Source organism: Grus americana, chromosome 1 (assembly GCF_028858705.1).
Source record: "Grus americana isolate bGruAme1 chromosome 1, bGruAme1.mat, whole genome shotgun sequence".
NCBI classification, from domain to species: Eukaryota; Metazoa; Chordata; class Aves; order Gruiformes; family Gruidae; genus Grus; species Grus americana.
The window spans coordinates 148,853,470-148,877,429 of record NC_072852.1 but is presented as its reverse complement, the minus strand read 5'-3'; the positions used below and the strand labels follow the sequence as shown (position 1 = coordinate 148,877,429).

The window sequence follows — 23,960 nt, the reverse complement described above, 5'->3', positions numbered from 1 at the left end:
GCACAGAAGAAATAGTTATATTTGAAAAACAGAAAACAAACAAACAGGATGGGTATTAGAAACAATGTGCTCAAAGAGAGAAAAAAAATCTTCTTAAGGACTTGAATGTGGCCCTTGCTATCTCTCAGGGAATTTGTATCTATTCACAGTACATAAATTGAGCAAGAAAGTGCAAAAGATCAAAATTGGTACTAGAGATTGGAGGAGAGATAAGGCAGCACCGGGGTGTGTTACCATGGGCAATGCAGGAAAAGGAAGCATTCCCCTGATACATAATGCTGGTGAGAAAAGGGAAAGAGAGAACACAGATCTTAGTAACTGCCAACAGAAATAAAGCCCATCAGGGAAACTGCTTAGTGAAATTAAAAAAAAAAAAAAAAAAAAAAAAAGAAAAAATCTAATGAGACCGTGTTCAAATTTCCCCTCTACTACAGCCACTGCTGTGCTCCAAAAAAATCTACGGTAAGATCAAATGAGTGGCTGGGGGTAAAAATGAATCAGAGAAAGAATTTACAGCTTTAAGTCACCTGATCTGGAGCAGTAATTCAAAACCAATCTTTCTGGTGCGGACAATTGACCATAATGACTTGATGAGTTTCTACCTTTCTTCAGGGTGGAATACCAACTCCTGATAGTCACCGTCATTGCCAAGCAGAGCTCTAGCTCCAGCTGTAATGTCACGGTGTCTGGACGCTCTCTCAGAGGAAGTCACACGCGAGCTGTACTTCCAACTGTGCCCCCTGATGCCCAGAGGACATTGATTTTTCCATTCGATTTCAACTGGGAAGCAATCTTAGAGTGGGCTGAGGACACAAGTGGCTTGTACTACTTTCTAGCTCACTTTCAGTGACTAATGTTCAGTTAGTCTCAACAAATGCATCAAGTCCTGGTTAATATTATCCCACCTTCAAAAAGAACAAGCATACACGTCAAGTGGTGTACTTTGCCTTTACTCTCGGGAATAATGAGTGCAGAGATGAGAGGAGGAAACACTATTGCTCCTATGTTCATACATTGTAGCATCTATGACTAAACCTGGGAGTACTCCGGCATAAAGCTGCTCGCCACTGATTTTACTTAGATGTATTCTGAAGCTCTACAATGTAATACATCCTCAAGTATTTCTAGGAATCTCATTAGCCCAGATTTTTATAAACATTAACTGTATTCTGCCCGCTTCATCTTCAAGCTAACTGCCGCTATGGAAGGAGATGGAGTAGTTAAACCACCATAGCTTCTGAACAAAAGGCAGAATGGGCTTCCCCCTGTAGCAGAAGCTCAAAGCAGTAAGATAAAGGGGAAATGTGAAATCACCTTTGTCCTTTTTTTACCTGCTCAGATGCTATACAGAGGTAAATTAAAAGGAAAAAAAGGAAAAGTCAGGGATGTCCTGTCTGGGGCCATCAGTCACTCCACCAGGTTGTAACAACTCGCTCTGGGTTTGGGCTCAGAGCACATGATCTTCCCCATTACATAAACCTCCCCATGAATTAATACAGTCATAGATGTGTACATTAAAATATGAAACAGGCTATATCTCGGCACTAGCTGACATGGACAGTGGGATCGAGTGCACCCTCAGCAAGTTTGCCGATGACACCAAGCTGTGTGATGTGGTTAACACGCTGGAGGGAAGGGATGCCATCCAGAGGGACCTTGACAGGCTGGAGAGGTGGGCCCATGCGAACCGCATGAAGTTCAACAAGGCCAAGTGCAAGGTCCTGCATGTGGGTCAGGGCAATCCCAAGCACAGCTATAGGCTGGGCGAGGAATGGATTGAAAGCAGCCCCAAGGAGAAGGACTTGGGGGTATTGATTGATGAGAAGCTCAACATGAGCCGGCAGTGTGCGCTTGCAGCCCAGAAAGCCAACCGTGTCCTGGGCTGCATCGAAAGAGGTGTGACCAGCCGGTCAAGGGAGGTGATCCTGCCCCTCTACTCCGCTCTGGTGAGACCCCACCTGGAGTACTGCGTCCAGCTCTGGGGGCCCCAGTACAGGAGAGACATGGAGCTGTTGGAGCGAGTCCAGAGGAGGGCCACGAAGCTGACCAGAGGGCTGGAGCACCTCTCCTATGAGGACAGGCTGAGAGTTGGGGTTGTTCAGCCTGGAGAAGAGAAGGCTCCGGGGAGACCTTACAGAAGCCTTCCAGTACCTGAAGGGGCCTACAGGAAAGCTGGAGAGGGACTGTTTATCAGGGAGTGTAGTGACAGGACAAGGGGTAATGGGTTCAAGCTGAAGGAGGGTCGATTTAGATTAGATGTTAGAAAGAAATTCTTCACTGTGAGGGTGGTGAGGCACTGGAACAGGTTGCCCAGAGAAGCTGTGGATGCCCCCTCCCTGGAAGTGTTCAAGGCCAGGTTGGATGGGGCTTTGGGCAACCTGGTCTAGTGGAGGGTGTCCCTGCCCATGGCAGGGGGGTTGGAACTAGGTGATCTTTGAGGTCCCTTCCAACCCAAACCATTCTATGATTCTATGACATAAAGCCAAGAAAGTGAGATATGGGAGGAAAATTATGAAAGGAGGAAAGTCTCCCAGACAAAAATAGCCGCACAGTATGGATGGAAAGATGCAGCGGAATTAGCAAATCTGAGACAAGTTCATCACTAGGCAAGAAAGGGAAGGGGCAATCTGGAGTGCCAAACTAATTGACAGGAACAAGCCAACAGAGCAAGTATCACATAGTTACAGTTGAAAACTAAAAAAATGGTGCAGAGAATGCTTTCAGTGTATCTCATACCATATAACATTCAGACTGTTTGTCAGCATAGCTATATAATAAACTGAAATATATCTACCACATTGTGGTGAACAAATACTTTTTCATGGATTACATTGCATTTGCCTTTTCCTTCTGAAGCTACCAAGTTTCTAGAAGCAGGTCTCTGGCCAACTAATCGTTGTTTTGTTGGGTTTTTTTTTTAAATAAAGAACAATCAGTACATCTGTCTCTATGGGGAATTCTTTTGTTGGCCCACAAAAAAAACACAGTGACTTGCAAAAAAAAGTTTCCAAGGGGAGAAAACAGAAACAAAATTCAGCTTCAAAATAAAGTCCCATGATAAAAGGATAAGCCACTTAGTGTCATGCTACATTCAAGCAGTTAGCTAACAATTAACCACAATAACTGAAACCTTTCTCCCACACTCATTTTCACACAAGAAAACTAAAATGCCTAAATAATCACACTAAATGTGGTTGTTTAAAAGAAAGTATCAGGTAGATAAAAGCTGACTCACAATCATCTGTCTTCACTTAACAGTCTTTGGAAAATGCTTGTCTTGAATATTGTAGCAAGCCTCTGAAAAGAGGCTGAGAAGTGGTCAGAAATCATAACAGCACAGAAGAAACAAAAATTACCAGCACAACTCCATGCAAATCAATGTACTTATCTGTAGTACTGCAAATCCTAGTCTCATTGGTATTTTTTTATTTCAAAGCATATAAAATTAGGAAGTTGAAGAAAAAAATCTACCACAGTTTCAACATCTTTATTATTTCTCTCATTGTACATGGAAATAAAAGGAGTTTGGTTTTAAACACAAGTGAAAAAAAAAATCTTTGAAGGAAAGCGTAGTTTTCAACACTTTTCTGAGCAAGTCTAAATCTAAACGCCATGTAAAAATTCCACAATAATGATTATCTAAACGCTAGATTCTTAAGTTTATTTTTTAAAGATTCCAGCCTAAACATTACGCATTTCCAAAGAAGACTGATTCAACATCTACTAGAACAACAGCACCTCATCTGATGGATCTATTCTGTTCTCAGTTTTCTGGGTGGCATCCCAGAAGTCATCTCTAGTCAATGGAGGCTGTGAAAAATTACACTGCTGCAAACCTCACAGCCAGGAGAATGAGACAACTCTCATAAGGAGCATTGCTAGACCTTCTCAAAGAAAAAGGTCTCATGAAATGCTATGGCAAACCTTTCACTTTAAACATATGTCCCACTCCTGGACCTTGCTTTCTCTCCCATCAATACAGCCCAAGGAAGAGTATATTCTACAGCATACACACGAGAATAAGCTGAAAGGAATTCAGTGACAGAGGCTATCCTGGCAATAAAGATAGTATGAACCCACTTAACTTCAGAAAAGAACAAAAAAAGCAAGCAGAATTCACATTTGCATTCAGGTGATGCTCTTCAAGATCAGAGGGTGGAAACTCTTGCCACTTCAGACCACTTTGAAAAGGAAGCAGCACGTCATTTTCTCATGGTGATGCACAGAGAACAATGGATTGGGGTCCAGAAATACCGAGCTACTCCAAGCAGATTGATATAGCCACATGCCACTAATTTCTTCTTTTACAAGTAGACAAGATGCTATCTCTTGCCATTAGCACCTGGTCATGTTTCAGAACTGGCCATTTTCCACTCTCTGCAGGATACCTGGCCCAAGCACAGTCCTCTGATAGATTCTCAGTGAATTTCTGTGCTTGTAGTTAGCACAGTTGAGACACAAAATGAGAACATCTGGTTTCCAGAGCAGCGGCACAGGCTAGAAAGCTTCCAGTTTGCAAGAAATCTGAAATATTTTCAGTTTCCTGGCCATTTCAAGAGACTAAGTTTAGAAACACCCCATAGACCAGATATCGTAGAATTATTCAACAAATGCCTAAAAAGCCATGGATTGCATTCTATTTGCTGAACACATCTGGTACCAGCTGTTCAGCTGAAACACATTTAAGCGTTGTGAGGAGTTTTAAATATACCTGTTATGTCATGTATTTCCCCAACCCCTTCAAGAAGCAAGGACAAGGCATGTTGCTCAGGAGGGGACCCCAAAACTTGCAGAATCTTGCAGTAATGAGGAACTCAGACAATCACGGAGAGGCAACAAGAACAACAGAATGACTAGGAAAATGCTGACAATAGAAATAGATTTTTAATTTATCAGCTGTAGTTTCAATTAAAAAAAAATGGACTTCACAGCTGCTTCTTCAGTAGGTATTACATTTATATGGACCATGATTATTTTGTAGTCTACCACCATCAGCAACGTTTACTTCTCATATCTGTGTGAGACTAACACAACAAATTGTGCCACTACCCAAAACCCAGAACAAAAATGAAGTTGCACAGAGTTTTTCTTTTAGGGTGTAATTTGGGGAAGGGATGAGTAGTTTTTACTCCTTGAAGAAAACGTTTACTTTGTAACATGAAGAATTTGTGTAAAAAACCCCACACTTCAGAATTACCTTCTCAGTTTTATTTTAGTAAGTGCATCTTAACTTCCCTTTGCTACAGAATTGTTCAAAGTTAGCGGTAACAAATACACTTCAGAATAAGATACCTTTTTCCTAGATGGCATTTGATAGCGCACATATTTCCAGAATCTTGTATTTGCTGAACAAGATTTCTCTGAGAAGTCCCCTTTCCATTGGATAGCTCCATGTTTTTGCTTAATGTATTTGATTGACTCCGGCATGCTTGTGTAGTCCTGTATTTCATCTATTTCTATAAGAATCACTTGAATCCCATCACGGATGAGAGCATTATACATAGCTAGTTGTTGTTCAGAGGTGTCTTCTAACAGGCAGCAGCTAGATGCTTCCGACCCCAAAATAATCATAAGTCTTCTGCTTAGCTTAACAGTTTCATCAGCAACACTGACCACAGCTGTAAGCAATGAAGGAACATCAAAGTTTGCATAGAAACTTTACAACTGATGCAAAATATTTCTTAATTTTAAAATTGCATATACATGGAGCAGTGGCTAGCTCAGAGGGCTGGTAGGCTTAAGATCTCCCAACTGTCGTTCATGACCCATTGCATGAAATTACTGATAAAAATTGTTTTCTTCAGTCCCCAGGACCAGATATCATTCAAAGAACATCAAAAATATTAATGCTGCTGAATTCTCAATTGTTGATCACTAAAAAGAAAGTGCAGACTCTCGTAACATCAGAACAGATTTTTTCATAAGAAACAAAAAACCTCTAAAAATAAAAAAAAAGGTCAATTGGACAAATGGACAAATTATCCATTACAAATAAACAAATATAGCTATGTTTTCCAAAACTAGGTGTTTTTTTAATTGTATATATAATCTTCTAACCTGAGAACAATGTGTCAAAAGACAACCTATTAACTCTACTAATTAAAGCATACCTTCTCCCGGTGAATCATCCCTTCCTAATATAAAGAGATTATATCCACACTGTTGTTCTAAAACATCAGGGAGTATTCTATGAACAAAGGTTTCCAGACGATGGAAACTTCTGCCTCTGCTGCTTTTTGTGTACAGGACGTATGCATCATAGGTTTTCCCATCTAAAACAAACACAAATGTTTCTATTAAAAAACTAAAAATCAGCAACATGCCTTTATTGTAAGGTTTCATTTTGGACTGTTTAAAAAAAGTAGTGGGGCGCTGATTCACCTATCTGACAGAATAACATCAGATCACTAAAATGCTCTACAAATCAAAAGAAAGATGATCAGCCACAGAACCTGATCTCTTTTCCCATCATGGGGATGGATGTGCCAGCAAGTGCAGGACCTGGGACCTGCAGAAAGGAGCCCCCAACCCCAGAAGTGCCAGGACATTAAGAAAGCATCCTCTTGCAGGACTTTCTTCACCACCTCTCCTGAAAGAAACTCAACAGCGGTTATCTCCGCTTCTGACTAACCACAAGAGAGGGTGGGAAATGGCAATTTTTTCTTGTAATAATTCTGTGAGGTAGAAGAAAAGGCCAGAAAGCAGCTGAGGTTTTGAGAGTTAACATTGCATAATAAACAGGAATGAAGAAACCACACGAAAATCAGATTTAACTCAACAAATTAAGTTTAGCTCAACAAGCTACAAAACATAGTTTCTTTGATTTTTGGTTTTTTTATTAGAACTCTATTAAAGTGTTCTGGGAAAACTTAACTTTTAATCAGAAGTTGAAATTACTTTTCTGTGAAAACATTTAGAACGGCCAAGAGTAAATGTTAACTATCTCAATGCATGTAATCCATTTACTTTCAAGCTATGGGGAACTTCAGACAATCCAATTCTGAAGGCTGGCATGCAAAATATCTGTAACATTGCACTCATTTTGATTTTTTCACACCTGTCCAATGTATTTGTCTACACCACAGCAATAAAAACACATAAGAAGAATCACAGAATAGAGAACCAGTAGTATTTTTTCTCTTTGGCATGTAAATATCATAACTGACAGGATTTAGAAGTGTTGGGTAAAAGAGAGAAGTTGCAAAAAAAAAATTAATCTCTGAGAAAATGAGAGTGTGACTTTCAATATAAATATTTAATGCATATCTTTAAACAGCTAGTTTACAGGATGTAGCTCTGCTGACACCTATAGATCATCATAAGAGTGACCATAAATTTACATGTAAAGAAAGTACTTAACAGAAAAGTAAAAAGCAACATGTTAATTTGGGAAAAGCCTGGAGTTCTTTTTGACCTGTTTCTCCATAACTGCCTTCAGTATTACGCAGTGTTTACTACCTCAACCTTTTACCCATATGACTGAAAAAATATCCCCAAAAAAGTCTTTGTGTGTATCTGAAAATTCCTCAAGGAAATTCCACACACATTCTACTAAATAATCACATTTATTGCTTAGAAGTAATCGCAAGTTAAAAAAATGAATAGGCTAGTTATACTAACATACCTGGTCACACTCACATACCTTCCTTACTTGCAAAGGCACAGGCAGAATTACGGTACCAAAGCACCAAGTCAATCTTGAAAATCTTGTAGATAATTAAAGTAATAAATGTTAAAATTAAGAAAGAGAGAAGCCCTCCAGTCAGCCATCTTTGTACATCAGGAACTGCACAAAAATATAAGAACATTTTTTGTAATGTTGAATTTGTCCAAATCTGATCTTTCACACAAATGTAATACAAATCTGAGTATCATATTTTTCACAGAATCATAGAATCACAGAATGGTTTGGGTTGGAAGGGACCTTAAAGATCATCTAGTTCCAACCCCCCCGCTGCGGGCAGGGACACCCTCCACTAGACCACGTTGCTCAAAGCCTCAAAAAGCTTTGGGCAAAAAGCAAAAAAGCCTTCACTTCCATCTACCTATCATTTTAATAATGATAAATATGGTACTACAGTGACTCCTCCCCTATGCATGGATACATGCATACATACAGCAAACTGTAATCCATCTGTCTTTTATCAACGTGATATATGAGCATTTGGTATCAAAACTCCTTCTGGGGAAGTCAAGACAAACACAGGCCTCAAAAATAACAGTATTTCTTACCTCTGTGTTTTAATATAATATACGATGCAACCTGCCCAAATGCATTTGAAGCTTGACAGACAAACGGTTGTTCATAATCTTCACTATTCACTTCTGAAATTATTAGTTTCACAGAATGCATGGGGCGTCCATCGTAAGAAGTTTCCTCCCTATCCAAAAGGCAACAAATAGAGCCATAAAAGCACAGCCCTTTCTGGAGTGGCTTCATCGCTAACAACTGCAGCACAACAATGGTTGTTTCCACCTGCAACTGTCAGCCACACTTCAGAATAGATGAGCAATTACATTATATGATGGAAAGCCAAACAACAGTCAGGCCTCTTACTGACATTTAGCACAGATGTTGGAAAACATCAAGGCATTATCTTATATGGAGCTGTGTTTCCCCAAAGGAATATAAGGTTTCTATAGTCTAAGTACAAAAATATACCTTACAAACCTAAGCAAACCCTTGTTACGGGCTTCCCAGCCACTGTAAGAGGAGGTGGAGAGCCCCAGTGCTCGGTGAAAGAGAAATTCCACAATGTGAAATGACACAGAAAGAGGCCCTGATACAAGGTGGTAAGCAGCTCTGGGACAGGGAAGACATCAAAGGTGGTGACCTGCAGCAGACAACACCAACTCACAGCATAATTCCAGCTGCAGGGTGTTGAGTCTAAACTGCTGCTTCACCCCATGGATCAGACCAAACTTGTAACAGCTAAAATGTCAGGCTGCACCATTACGAGTCACCGATTACTCACAGAAATCACAATCATAGAATACCAGGTTGGAAAGGACCTCAAGGATCATCCGGTCGAACCTTTCTTGCAAAAGCTCCAGCTAGACAAAAGCACCATCTAGACAAGACGGCCCAGCACCCCGTCCAGGGGTGTCCGGTGTTGGGGAATCAACCACTTCCCTGGGGAGATTATTCCAGTGGCTGATTGTTCTCATTGTGAAAAAATTTCCTCTTGTGTCCAATCGGAATCTCCTCGGGAGTAACTTGCACCGGTTGCCCCTTGTGACTCCTTGTAAAAGGGGAGTCTCCATCTTCTTTTTAGCCACCCTTTAAGTACTGGATCATGATGATGATGTCACCCCTAAGCCGCCTTTTCTCAAGGCTGAACAAACCCAGTGCTCTCAGCCTTTCCTCATATGGCAGGCTTCCCAGTCCTTTGATCATCCTGGTGGCCCTCCTCTGGACCCTCTCCAGTCTGTCCACATCTTTTTTTGTATAGTGGGGACCAAAACTGAACACAGTATTCCAGGTGTGGCCTGACAAGCACTGAGTGGGATAATGACTTCTTCATCTCTGCTGGTGATGAAGATTATCCCCCATACACTCTACGAGGGCACAAAAATGCTCATTATGCTGCACAGTCAGTTAGTCATTTGTACCATGACATGTGACTGATGTGTGAAGTAAATGACTTTTTAACCACCAGCAAAATGAGGGATACCACTACTTTGTTAACAGTAGATCTCAAATCCAAAATTAACTAACTAGTCTACTTATCCAAGCACTATTCTTTCCTGAAAATTTATTCTAGTTATCATTTAAAATGCCAAATAAAAGCTTGAAGTGTATCATAAAGGGCATATATAGGACCACAGAAATAATTTTCTGAGCAAAAAGTTACGGTAATATGAACACTGTAACAAGGAATGAATGAATCAACATCACTAATACAAATGACTAATGGTTGCAAAGACAACCATTTAAGTGCTAGGAAGTACAAAAAATCATATTGCTTCTATAATATCAATTCAGTGACCAAGTCCCTCTGCATTATGGCCCAATTGTTTATAGCATTACAGTTCTTTAAGATAGTACAATATATTACTTTTGTATAGGGTTTTCTCTGGGTGAGTACTCGAAGAATTCAGCATTTTATTTCCCCTTTTGTTTTATGATGAGGACTTATTTCTCACAACTATATTCTTACTTTGAAGATATTCTCATTTCTTCATCAGTTTCTTGCTCACACATAGTGGTTGAGAATTTACAAAAAAGATCACATTTTTTCTTCATAGGACCACTATGAGATGAGGATTGACAAAAAACCTACAATATTTAGTTCCCAACCTGTCATATCTAAGAAACTTTCAGATTGCCTTCTGCTCCAATTTTACTTGCCTTTTCAAGTCAGGTCTAACTTCTTCTCTCCTAACTTAATTTAACCTGCTTTTCACCCTCACCTTATCTCCCAATTGCCCTTCTCATGCTTTACTCAGTCCAAGTCCATTTTCCTCCCCAAACCCAACTCATCACTGGAAATCTGTCTTCCTTTTCACCTCTCATCCCGCTAAACTTCAGTACAAATGTCCTCAACAAAGTCTTCCATTAACTTTTCAGCTGCTCTCAGTTATACATCTCTAACTCAAGGCTCTGAGACCTGTAGGTCTCAATTTCTCCTGTAAAGCACAGGTTTGACCTCTTGCAACCTTTCAGAGAGGCAGATGTGAGAGGAAAGGAGAACACAGAAGAAAGAGACAGTCTGAAGATCATGTGCCTGGACATGCTTGATCCAACTGAAAGAAGTCTCTGCCCCACCAGAGCCCACTCAATAGAAACTGTGTTACAATTATGAGACTGTAAGTCTACAAAACACCTTTTCCCACGGTTGGAAATTAAGACAGATTTTTATGATGACCAAAAAGAGCACAATCACAGGTGAAGTCCATATGCCTACTATGTTTCAGGTTTCTACTTCAAAGCAGAAAGTGAATTGGAGGAGGCAAGCATTAGAATTTTTAAAAAGAAAGCTATTTAAACAAGTGAAAAATGTTGCTAAATATTTTAATGTCAAAGGGAGAAAGTTCCATTTTGGTTGCTAATATGATTTTCTAATCTGAAAATATACTTACTCATAAGGACTCGCAAAAATTCTGCTCACATAAAATACATCAATATACACACCGTTGCCTGTCCAAAACACCTCATACCCATCAGCACCTGTTGTATTGCAATCCACAGTAACCTGTGAGCCTATAAAATTGTGTTACAAAGTGAAAAGTTAATTTCCATACTCTAATTAAAGTCTATACAATTCTGTTCACAGACTCCCATACAGACCAGCTAAGGATGGTCCCACACACTTTGAGAAACATTACTCTAACAGAGGGTCTATATATTCAGTGATCTGGAGGTTCAGAAAGAGACTGGTAGGATGGAAGAGGCTGAATCCACAAAGAAGATGCCTCTCTATGGGGCATCACTTTCTCTGCAGATTTAAGGATGGATCTGTTCTTAGAAACTCTTCCAGAGTGATGGAAAGCAACAGATGTGACAGAATCACTTGGGTTCCCTATAATTTTCTTCGCATCTGAGAAACTTCCAAACAGGTTTCCAAGGACTTTGGAGGCAACATGCCTTGTCTTTTTCCCTCTCACCACCAAACACTCCTCCTCCAGGAGATCAACATAGGGAAACTGAGCTGGTCACTGAACTAGTTTTTGTCCAAACCAAAAAAAAACACCAACACAGAATATTGAACTCCAGAGGTATAATTTTTCACTAGGATACAAAATCATATTGTCTTATAGAGAAAACTACTTACCAAGTTCCACTTCGATGGAGTTGTTTCTTGGATAAGATATTTCAGGGGGCTTTTTTGGTGGGCTCACTAATCAAAAGAAAGAAAGTTCTTTTCAGAAAACCTGGGGCAGCTGTAGCCTGTTCTATGCTCTATAACCCAAATACAACCTAAAAAAAACCCCTGTTCTATGGACAAGGTTGTCAGCAATTTTATAGCAGACATCACTCAATACTGAAAGTACCATATCTCAGGTAGTCGTTACCTCTGACTTGAAGCTATGCTATTCTTTGCTCCACCTCTCCCAAAATGTAGTGCCACAAATCTTTACACACTCATGGTGGCCTGGCTGTTTCATGGCATAAAAGTCCTATAATATTGCATGCAGAGGCACTGAGAAGGATATGAGTAAATATCTACAGTATTACCCCTCCACAATCTGGACAGTCTGTCACCCAGCATCCCATGGATACAAACCGGAGCCAAATACTTAGGAGTCCAATTCATCTATTGTAGGCTTTTACCATTATAGAGGGGAAAATTAATTTCTGTACTCTAGTTAAAGGACTTAAAATTCTTCCCACAGCACTGTCTGTAAGGAAGTACAATACCAGTGGTCCCTTTTAGCTGTTTACATTAGGAGTAGATGCATGACACTCCAGAAAGCTTATTTCTCTCTACAGGCTACAAAGGGAGAGTAATTAACAGATGGAGATGTAGACTTCTACATTAAAAATGTCTCAGTACAGCTAAATGAATCCCAGCTTGGAGGTCCCTCACTGAACACACTTACCATTTCCAGCTGTTTCATGTAACTGTAGGACTTTTGAGAACATTTCCTATCAGGTATTCAAAGTTCAAGAAAGTTTCTCCAAAAGCACAAATTAATAAAAAGAAATCAGAAAGTGTCCCTTTTGAGCCCCTTAGCGAAGCACACAGGATTGCCCTGGATATACCCCTCCCTTGCTCAAAACTGGGCCTGCACTATTGTTTGGACCCCAAATCACCCATTTGAGTGTTGACTTGCTTAACTGGAGACTTTAAAAACAAGTGACCGGCCTTCAGTCATTTACGGCAAAGGAATGGTATGATTTCACTTCTACTGAATAGTGGGAGCTGAAATTACACTGAGAGAAGTTCTAGGGACAGTTTTTTGGACCAGAATGATAATTTCACCTGATCTGACCTTATGTTCCTCATATTGTGTTTATCCACACCACATACATATGATGTTACAGGATTACATCCTATATGTTATGATACATATTCTTATCATATATACATGCACACATATACATATCTACATATATATGTATGCATATATATTCACACACAGGCAAGCACAAGAGACCATTAAGTAGTAATGCACTCCATTAGTAAACCTGAAAATGTCTTTCATCAGCTGGAAAGTAAAAACAGTATTGGCATTTCAAACCTTGATAAAGCATAGCCTTTTCAGTGATCCAGTAACAATCTTATAATGCTGTGCTAGCAAAGGAGTGCGCATCTTACAGCTAGGCCTTCTCTTATATTCTTTTGTTGTGCTGGTGGCCCCTCAGCATAAATCAGGGTCTACTGAGCTAGATACATCAGCAGTTCTTGTGCTGAGGAGCTTAAAACCAAAACCAGAAGAGACAAAGGTTTGAAAGAATAGGACTTACAGAGTCAAGATACTGCTACAATTTGGGCTGGTTTAGTTCATCGTTCCTGCAGCAAGAGGATAATGTAAAACAGAGAGAAATAAGATGAACAGGATAGAGGGTGCAGCTACAGCAGAAAGGATTGTGCCTACCAAGCCTTACAGGGCACCTGTTGAGGGATCCTGGCACCTCATCTGGGCAGCAAAGCTTTGACATGTTGCAACTTTGAACAGGAGAACCAATCTTCAACACAGTGGCAACAACAGACACAAATACATAAGCTCTCAGTCAGCATTTCTTTCCCTCACATTTAGGTGAAAACTAGTAGCCCTAAGCATGTCTATCCACAAATTGGGTCTTTCAGAAACTTGGACAAAAATTTGGAGGCACTGTTATGAACACAAACACAGTGAATTTACCTACTCACCTTCTACAGTCAGACTGACATCTCGTGAAATGTTATATTGTTTTCCATTGTAGGTATATGTTGTTTCACACGTATAGTTTCCTTGATCATGTACAGTCACATCAAAAATGATAAGATCACTGTCTGAGAAGGCAAACCTTTTCCCTTCCAGCAGCTGGCAGTCCTAAACATGCGTAAAGAACTCTGTTAATTCATATAACTATCTCTTTCCATGGTTTGTATCTCTTTAATGCAATCTGAACTTTCAGTGCACCACAGCATAAGGATGGATGCCTTGCAGACGCTGAGGAAGAGCGAGGGGGGTGAAATAAAAAGCAAAACATAGTTCATTTTGGCTCTGAGTTTTTAATTCAAAGAGACTCCAGTTCATTTGCTATAGAAAACAACTTTCAATTTTAGAGAAATAAGCAAGTGAAATGCAAGTGTCAAGATTTGTAGAAGTATTCATTAATGAAGAATCTCTTAATAATTAGACTTAATTTTTTAAAGTATTAAAATACTCTTGGAACTACATGGATTGCATGGGCATGAGGCAGGAATGCTGCAGAAGGCACTATGATCTTGTAACAGAGCCTTTAAATAAGCATGAAAAATATGAAATGGCATTTATTTAACTGAACAATATTGAGCATATAATGGATATGCCATCTCTCACAAATCATATCCTAAAACTGCTTCTGCACAAAAGAAATTCACGACTGTTTTGCTAGCAGGTAAAAAGATGCCACCTGGTGGATACGTGGGTCAACGTCTCCTGCATCGAAGCTGAATTTCTGTACCACTAATCAAAAAACTGTATCAAACACCTTTAAAAGATAAAAAGTCTTAATCTTGTCCCAATTTGTTTTAAAGCATTTTTCTCCAATTTACATTAAATCTTTAGTTTTTCTCTTAAAATTCACAAACATCAGTGATTTATATTTTAAATAATGGACAGTTATAAGACAGTACAAAACACAGCATTCTCACCTTATACCAACGAACAGGCTGAATATTCTTCTCATTCCTGAAATAATCCAAGTGTGGACACACAACCTTTGCAGATGATAATGTGAATATCACCTCCTCTACAGCAAATTTTTCGTTTAAGCACAAGCTATCAATCCTCTCAAAAACTGTTACTTTTGTACACATTTTCCTGCAGCTTGTCAAATTCCTGCAATTAATATAATGTAATTAAATTAACCTATCTGGCATATTTTCCAACTTGAAAAAATATGGTATTCTTTCTGGAGAAGAAAGAGAGGATGAGAAGTTTACGGTCTCTCTAATAGATTTACTTTTGCCTACTAGGAAAAAAAAAACCAACCAAACAAAAAAAAACTAGACTTATTTTCCCCAAACTAAAGTTAGTTTTTGTGAACACACTCTCCCTTCCTCATTAGTATTTCCCTTATCCCCCAAATTCTATTTGTTTTCTAGAAGTTATTCCCTTTGCAACTCATTTCTGTAGCAATGTAATTGTTTTTTAACTTTCACCTTATGACACACTCATAATCTCCAGAATCTTCCAACATTGCAGGGAGAAACCAAATTAAATTCTTCTGCTGATGAATTCTAGAAAGTTTGTCTCTAGGCACAGCTGTTTGGTTACCAACTTTATACCATGTTAAGTTGTAGTCTTCACTTTTCAAACTCTTTTCCAGTGAACATTTAATAGCAAGAGGTTGCCCATCAGGCACAAGACTTTGCCTCAACATCACATCATAGGCATCACACTTCTCTAAAGGAAAGAGATAAACATTAAAGAAAATCTCAAACACTGTAAAAGGATATACTGAATTAATTTCTTGATTACATTTACAAAGTTCATTGGAGTTTCCACCTCCATTATTAAGTCATCTACTAAAAATACAATTATAATCCCTGATCTTTACAGTTCAGAGTACTACTCAGTGATATACAACTATAGTTCAGTGCCACTGAAATGAAATGCTATTTTTGAATGCAAACTTTACCCCTAACAGAATCTCTTTGTTTGCAGCAGACTGTCATTTGTACATTTTAGTTCACATGCGAATTACTAGAGTACTTGTATTTCTCCAGGATGTTTCATGTGCATACACACAAACACATACATGCACACACAAATTTTACCTTTAACATCTTTATTTGTTAACTTCACTTAACTGTAGTCAAAGTAAGTCTTCAAGACATATCACGCTTTCAGTACCCAAATGTCCTAAGAGGACAATTGCACAAACACTAAGTTTGCTATGGAAATTTCAACTCACCCTTCATTTTATGAGCATTTCGAGGGGAATTATTACAAGCACTTACCACCAATGAGCTCATTTTCTTTCCCCTGGAGCCAAGGAGATTCACACAGGAAAAGAGCAACACCATGAGATTTTTTTTTTTTTTTGGTCAGTATGACAAAAAAGGCACTAACTCAGGAATGTGACCCTGGTATCCAAAGTCAGTATTCCATTTAACTAAAATTCCTTGTTTCATTAGAATATAAGAAATGCCACACAGAGTCATGCAAGTATCTGTTTAGCCCACAACCCCATCTCTGATAACAACCGGTGGAAAATACAAAAGAAAAGAGAGTAGGACAGAACACGTACAGTAATGCTTTGCTTTTGGCCCCTTTCTTTTCTCCCATGTTCTGCATGAAAAACTATTCATTGGTTTTTATCATTTCTTTGGGTATCATGTACTTCTTGTGATGAGAAATGCCAAAGTAAACATTCCCTCATCTGCCCACTCTATAGTATTCACGATTTTATAGACCTCCATCCCACCTTGCCTCCGTCATCTTTTTTCTTTACCTGAAAGTCCTCATTCATTTAACGGCTTCTCATATGGAAGACATCACACACCTGACAGCACTGTCACTCATCTCTCTACCTTTTCTTATATAGTCTTTCTGAGATGGAATGACCAGAACTGCAGAGTTCAACTGATTCCGATTCACCATGGTGTTACAGAGTAGTATAATGAAGCTTTCTGTTTTCTGCTCTATTCTGCTTCCCAAAAATTCTGCTCTTCTGATGACAGAGCTAATGCTTCCAGAGAACATCCCGAGATGTCAAAGTAGCATTTTTTCCAAGTGGTTATTAATTAACTTAATGTTCACACCACACACATACAGTATGTTTGTTTCTGCTATACATGTATGACCCTTCCATGCCCCTACACATCCATTTGATTTTACTTACTGACATTCTATTGCTAAAACATTCAATATCCAGATATCCTCTTCATAGTCAGCATTAGTTTTAGCCACCAGGGACAATTCCGTATCATCCACAGTTCTCACCACTTTGCTATAAATCTTTTCCAAATTACTTATCAAAACACTGAATTGCTCAAATATCTGTATTGAATGTCCCATAATAACTTTGATGATTATGAAATGTTGTGGCCACAGGAACCAATAACCTTTTTCTGCCACTAAATGCTAATACTCTGAAATAATGTCTTTTTTTTTTTTTTACATACTTTTTGCCTCAGTTTCTCTGAAAACTCCCTCCCCCAATGTCCTCCATTATTTCCATGGAGCAGGAAAGAATTATAAGGTACACACATAACTAAGCAGACAATAGAACTCTCTGCTATTGAGGGGAGGGCAGCCAAATAATCACTTTTCCATATGATTACTTACTTAGCCAAAAACCAGACTATCCAAGGGATGTGTGAACCTTGCAGTTTGTTCATCCGTGGGAAAAAAACCCCAAACCAAAACCAAACCGTTTCCAACCAAATGACTTGCTAGAAACTCAAGGGATGGAAATTCATTATGTTTTTATTTCAACAGTCTGGCACTGCTGCAAGATTCCAGGTAGAATGACAAGATTATGACAACAACTGATTTGAACTGTTTGAAATGTTAGAAACATGAACTGGATTATTGGTTGACAGCTAAAGAACAGAAACTATGCAGTTGCAACTGAGTAGCCTAGCTATTTTACAAAAATCTAGATGATATATTATTGTCAAATGGCTATATTTTCCAATATGAAAAAATCCTAAGGATACATTTTGCAAAGTTAAAACTACAACTCATCTCATCAGTTTATACACCAGAGGGTCGTACTGCCATCCAGACAGACCTCAACAGGCTGGAGAAGTGGGCTGACAGGAACCCAAACAAGTTCAACAAAGGGAAATGCAAAGTCCTGCATCTGGTGAGGAATGACTGCAGGTACCAGCACATGCTGGAGACCATTCAGCTGGAAAGCAGCTCTGCAGAGAAGAACACCAGGGTCCTGGTGGACAACAAACTGACCATAAGCCACCAATGCTACCTCACAGCAGAGAAGGCTAACAACGTCCTGGGCTGCATTAGGACCTGCCAGCAGGTCAAGGGAGGTGATCCTTCCCCTCTACTCAGCACTGGTGAGGCCAAATTTAGAGTACTGCAGCCGGTTCTGAGCTCCCCAATACAAGGGACACATGGATTTACTGGAGAAAGTCCAGCACAGGGCCACAATGATGATTAAGGGAGTGGAGCATCTGTCACATGAGGAGAGGCTGAAAGAGCAGGAGCAGAAGTGAAGAAGAGCAGAGAGGAGCAGAGCAGAGCAGAGGAGAAGGCAAGGCTTGGGGAGTGTGGCGGATCTTATCAATGTGTGTAAATACCTGATGGGAGATAACTGAAGAACAAAGAGCCAGACTTTTGTCAGTATTGCCCGCTGACAGGACAAGATGCAATGAGCACAAATTGAAACACAAAAAATTCCATCTGAACACAAGAAAACACTTTTTCACTGTGAGGGTGATCAAACACTGGAACAAGTTGCCCAGAGAGGTCATGAAGTCTCCATTTGTAGAGATACTCAAAATCCAACTGGACACGGTACTGGCCAACCTGCTCTAGCTGACCCTTGGGGGGTTGGGGAGGTTGGACTAGATGATTTCAAGAGCTCCCTTCCAACCTAAATGATCCTGTGATTCTGTGATAAGATAGTACATAAAATATCACATATTATATGTTTTATAGGTTCCTGCTTTTAGGACTCTTTAAAAGAACTCATTGGCATGCACATAAATTTGACTTTTACAGACATTTTCACAGAAAATTAGTATTACTTGTGTGAAAAAATAAGTTTCAGAACAAGACCCTCCATAGCCACCAATAAACTTACCTGCAATAATTAAAGACAGAAATGCTGTTGTGATATTACATGAAAACAATGTTTTTGCTGTCATGTTTCCCTGCAGAAATGGAAAGAAAACCTTCAATTGGTGGTTTCCAATATCAACTTCTACAATTTAAAGTCAACATTTGCATTACACAGTTATTACAGGACAAAGGAAATACAGCAATTGTCTTTGGCTTGTTTTGAGTCTGTTGCTTGCTTGTTTTATCTGGCAGCTCCTAATTATTATACCAGAAGGAAAAAAATGAGTGAACATTTCCTATTCAACTTGTCAAGCATTTAGGATTTTTTTTACATCTCTAGCACACCCCTCCCCAGTTCTTGCTTTCCCAAGCTACAGTCTTAGTCTCTCTAAATGTCCCTTAGATGGAACCCGATTTCATGTTTCTGACCATCTTTGCCACCCTCTTCTGTATCACCTCCAGTTATGTTACAGCCTGTGTGAGGTAGGGAGGGGAGAACAGAACTTGCATACAGTCTTCAAAACATAGGTGCACTACAGATTTATAAACTAATTTTTTTTAAAAATTTTTTTCCTGATAATTTCGTTTATAAACTAATGAATTTTTCTGGGTTTTTTTCCTGATAATTTCCTAATAATTTATAACAATCTATTTGTTCTTTGAGTACTACTGAGTACTGACCTGTTATTTCCACGGGCCCATGTAGTAAAATCCCAAGATCTCATCATTGAGTGTTAAAATCAGGTAAACCCAATCAACTGCTGAGCATATGATGTTAGGATTTTGTCCATGTGTTTTCATTTTAATTTTTCATTTATCTACAAAAAATTTCTTCTGCTATTTTTACCCAGCCATTCACTATTATGACATCCTTCTGCCACTCTTTGCAATTAACACCTCTGTGTTCTAGCCTGAATAGCTTTGTATTGTTGGCAAATTCCGCCACTGCAAGTTTCCTGCTGTCCAGATCATTAAAAATGTATGCTGAGCAGAAGAGAGTGGTTTGGGACTCCAGTAGTGATCTTCCTCCACCTGAAAAACTGAGCATTTATCTTTTACCTACTTATTTATAAATGTAAGAATAAATATATTATGGCAGTTTGGCTTCATTTGACAGCCTCTGCTGAATGCCTTTTGGGAATTAATGTAGATTGTATCAACCATGCCTCCTGCATCCAATGTGTTCACATACATCCATACAATTCTAACACACTTCTAATATTTGAGAGCCATGCCTTCCCTTTACAGAAGTCACTGTTGACTCCTTCCCTACATAATTTATCTTCATTTCCACTGGTTCCATTCTTCAAAGTAGTTTCTACCCAGCTGCCTGCTGCAGATACCAGGCTCACCAGTCTCCACTTCCCTGGCTCTCTTTTGATCACTTGGAGAGGATAAAAAAACATTTATCATTTTCTGATCTTTTGGTCCCAAAGCTGCTTTAAGTGAGACATTTACAACAAAAGAACACAAGAATGAATATCAGCCAGTCATGGTGCTTTGTTACAGATCATTTCATTCTATAACTGCCTTTTACTGACTTTTCAATTTGAGACAGACCCTTCCATGGAAGATTAGCCATAAGAAAAGGTACTGGCACTGAAATCCATGCTCTTCCAAGATGAACAGAAATGCAAATTATTTTTTTTTCCCTTGCTATGTTTGTATCTTCCATAGCCAATCCCATAGGAGTTTTTTATATCTGAATGATCTATTGGCTCTCAGGACTCTTTGGTCAGCTTATTATCCCTAACATGTTTGGAGAAGGATCTATTAGTTGCATGTCTCTGACAAGTTGTTCCTTAACTTGGTCTACCTTACTGCTTTTTTTCTATTCAGCCTACCACAGTTTTTACAACACTGTGAAAGGATAAATGCAATTATTCAAACTGAAGGATGAGCAGGAGAACCTCATCCTTCTGTGAAGAATCTTTAGCTGATCACCAATTTCGTCAATAGTCAAACATGACACTTCCTGCTGCTGTGTCCTACTTTACCAAACTGACTCAGAAGCGTGCCATATATTGCGTCATCCACACTGCTTCTTGCAGTGCCTGCTTTCTTCCTTTCTTCCCCTTCTCGTCCCCCCTCCCTCATTGCAAATTTCCGCTCAAATTACCAGACAGGTCATTTCTTGCCTAGCTGTAAGAAGGAACGAGTCCCGGCAAGAATGGTGAGCATAAAAAGAAATACACAAACTTTAAAATCACTCGAGGGGGTTTATGTATGTTTGTAGAAAAGCTCTAACTTTCTTTGCTAATTGTGACAGATAGTAACTTTTAAAATCTCTAGTTTTCAATTTTAAAGAAGATGAAACTATTATAATGGGAATAATTTAAAAAGAAAATGGGACTGAATAGACTCCAGTTATGACTAGGTATTTACTTTATGACTTCTCTGAATCACTGTTTTTTCATAAGCTCTGTTCCATTACAGTGTTACCTTACTCTACTGTTCTGTCTCACACGTGGTCTCTCAAGTGGTTTTTTGCCCCTATCAGTGGATTCAGTACATGAAGCAGTAATATTTTGCCATGTTCTGAAGGAAAGTCTTCCAGAATCCTGCTTCTCTATAAATTCAATGTTCTTCCTATCTATTTAAATTTATAACTTGGCCTTTTGCCAACATGGAAGATCTGCAAATATAGATAAACCTGTGTAAAACCTGTGTCTCTGAGGAGACTCCTCCTTGTCTCTGACTTTTCTCAATGAAAAAACTTCCATTTTTGTGGAAGGTATACCCAACAGCAAAATTAGGCTCTGCTCTGTGCATGCATTCACATAATTCATGATAAAAAACATATGACTGCAGAGTCAAGTGCGAATGTTTTTCCTACCACATTCCACCATGATAAACAGCTAATTTTCTCCCTTTTCCCAGCCATTTTGTCCACATCTTGAGTCTGCAATCAATCTGTGGAGCTTTACCACTCAGGACAGAATTCATCTGGAGTTATCTTTGCCCAAATTTTCCAGAGAGGAAAAAATTCCATTTCTCTGAGGCCATGTCCATAAAGTTTCACCCTGAAAGGAAATATTTGTATCAATTTAAGACTAAAAAAAACCACAAGTGTATGAAAGAGGTCTTCAATGATACATCCATCTGAATTACAATTACAGCATCCATGATAGCACATAGTAAAGCATAAGTTTCATTAAAATCTGTCACTAAATTGGTACAGCCACCTTTTCTTCTGCTCTATAGTCCTTTAAAAGTTGATCTACTCATGTAAAAAAAACCTAGTCTCCTCAGAACTTTGAAGAATCATGTCTTTCACTGATTTTTGCACAATTGTGGCACTTTTTCTTTCAATGTCTTATTCAAAAACATGGACAGATTAAAACATGCAACAGTCGTGTTCTCAGAATTGAGAGAACTGACAGAAAGTCACAGTATCACACCATTTCTTCTACATAAACTCATAAACGTTTTAAATCATAACAAAATATATATTCATATTACCTTAAACACTTCTATTAACTGCAAGGTACGCCATGCCTCTTCAAGAGAACTTAATCAAGTGTCTCACTTTTGATCTAGGAAAACCGATTGCTGCCATACCTGGTGAGGGATGTCAGTGATTCACAGCAAAACATTTTTCAATATTCTTCATTTAAATTCTTACGTATTCCTGCAAACATTGACTTGAAAGGGGCCGTAGCTCCCCAGCGGTGCAGGAACCGCGCTGCCAGTCACGGGCGCCCGGGCGCGCTGCCGGCCAGCCGCTCGGTGAGGGGTACCGGCGGGCGGTGCGCTCGCAAGAGACTCACCAGACCCAGGGGCCAAGATTTAACTTGGTAAAAGGAAAGGTGCTCTCACGCTTTCTCTCAGAAACCGAGCCACACGCCGCACGCACGGCTTGCGGAGGAAAATGCTGACCTTTTAAAATAGATTTCACTCCCACTCCTAAACTGTCCCCAGCCCTCAGCTCCCCCAAGAGACACCACCACCTCACAGCCCCAAAAACGGGACATCGGAACAAAGTACGACTATCGCCGCATCTCTACGGATTTTCCCCCCGGATTATCCCAAGCCAGCAGACCCCAACCGCCCTGTTACACGACCGACGAAGGAAAGCCATCCCCGCTACCACTGTCCGTTCCTCGCCTCTCCCAACCCGCTGCCGCCCTCGGCCAACCCCGGCTTTCGGGGGCGGGCGCGGCACCTCATGTCGTGTGTCCCGTATCCCCCCCCGCCCCGGCCGGCATTGCCACAGAGGTCGCCCCCACCCTCGCCGGCTGCTCCCGCTGCGTAACAGCCGCGCCGCTGCGGGGAAAGCGCCGCCTCCCCCGTCACGGGCAGGCGGCCGGCGCTGAGGGGAGGCGGGTTCCCTCGGGACCGGCCAGCTCCCAGGGGAATCCCCACCGCTGCCTACCTGCTGCGCGCCTGCTGGCCCTGCCCGGCCGTGCGGGGGCGGAGCGAGGCGGGGGGAGCCCCCGCTGCTGTATCCTAGAAAGCCCGGGCAGCCTGTGAGCCGCCGCGCTGCTGCTGGCTCTCGCACCGTCGCACCGTCGGTGAGGTGGCCCCGCGTCAGGGCCGGGACGGACCTGACTGCCTGCCTGCCTCCCTCCCCGGCGCAGGGCGGCAGGTGTCCCGGCGCACACAGGCAGTGCTGATTAAACCCAGGATGCGAAAAATGAAGTGTTTGAGCAAGACCCATTTTCTGTTTAAAAAGGCAGGCGGTGGCGCTAGGGCAGGCGGCTGTCTCGCTTCAACCAGCGCCCGACCCTGCCGCCTGAGCCGCCGTCCCCCCGCCCCGCCCTCCGCTGCCGCGGCCAGGGCTCGGCCTCCGCCCCAGGGCAGGCGCGGGGGCAGCCGGTGGGAAATCCTCCCGGTAAGGATTGCAAGATTTGGGGTGACTTGACTTTTTTTTTTCTTTTTTTTGTTTTTCTTTCCCCTGTAGTACGGGCAGCTGCAGACTTCCGTAGCTGAAGAGACCGTGTCACTGCAAGAGAAAGATCCCGTCGAGGCTACGGACCCTGTTGGCAGGAGCATTTCAGGGACACTGGCAGTTTTACGAGCTTTTTCACCAGACTACTTTGAAAGCTTGGTCTAAATTCCCCAAACAGCCA

General features: G+C 40.5%; 1 protein-coding gene across 2 annotated transcripts; it reads right to left on the bottom strand.

Moving 5' to 3' along the window:
• Window positions 1–3,615: 3,615 nt before the first annotated feature.
• LOC129199875 (interleukin-1 receptor-like 2) lies at window positions 3,616–23,602 on the bottom strand. Of its 2 annotated transcripts, XM_054810988.1 has the most exons (12): window positions 22,351–23,602; window positions 21,725–21,911; window positions 18,911–18,980; window positions 15,297–15,540; window positions 14,787–14,973; window positions 13,818–13,980; window positions 11,775–11,840; window positions 11,083–11,203; window positions 8,233–8,381; window positions 7,643–7,786; window positions 6,111–6,272; window positions 3,616–5,618 (listed from the first exon to the last, which is right to left on the bottom strand). In XM_054810988.1, the coding sequence occupies exons 2-12, from the start codon at window positions 21,770–21,772 to the stop codon at window positions 5,227–5,229; spliced, it is 1,746 nt and encodes a 581-aa protein (XP_054666963.1). In that variant the 5' UTR covers window positions 21,773–21,911; window positions 22,351–23,602; the 3' UTR covers window positions 3,616–5,226. The 2 variants fall into 2 exon arrangements, with proteins under 2 accessions (XP_054666963.1, XP_054666972.1); XM_054810997.1 differs by having other exon boundaries at window positions 21,725–23,602.
• Between the last annotated feature and the right edge of the window lie 358 nt (window positions 23,603–23,960).

Coding starts and splice junctions, on each gene's coding strand:
- LOC129199875 (XM_054810997.1), bottom strand. CDS start 21,772: ATGGCTGGGAAAAGGGAGAAAATTAGCTGTTTATCATGGTGGAATGTG. Junction 11,841..13,817: donor TGTCAGTCTGACTGTAGAAG/GTGAGTAGGTAA, acceptor TCTTTTGATTAG/TGAGCCCACCAAAAAAGCCC. Junction 8,382..11,082: donor ATTTTTGCGAGTCCTTATGA/GTAAGTATATTT, acceptor CCTTTTGGATAG/GGAGGAAACTTCTTACGATG.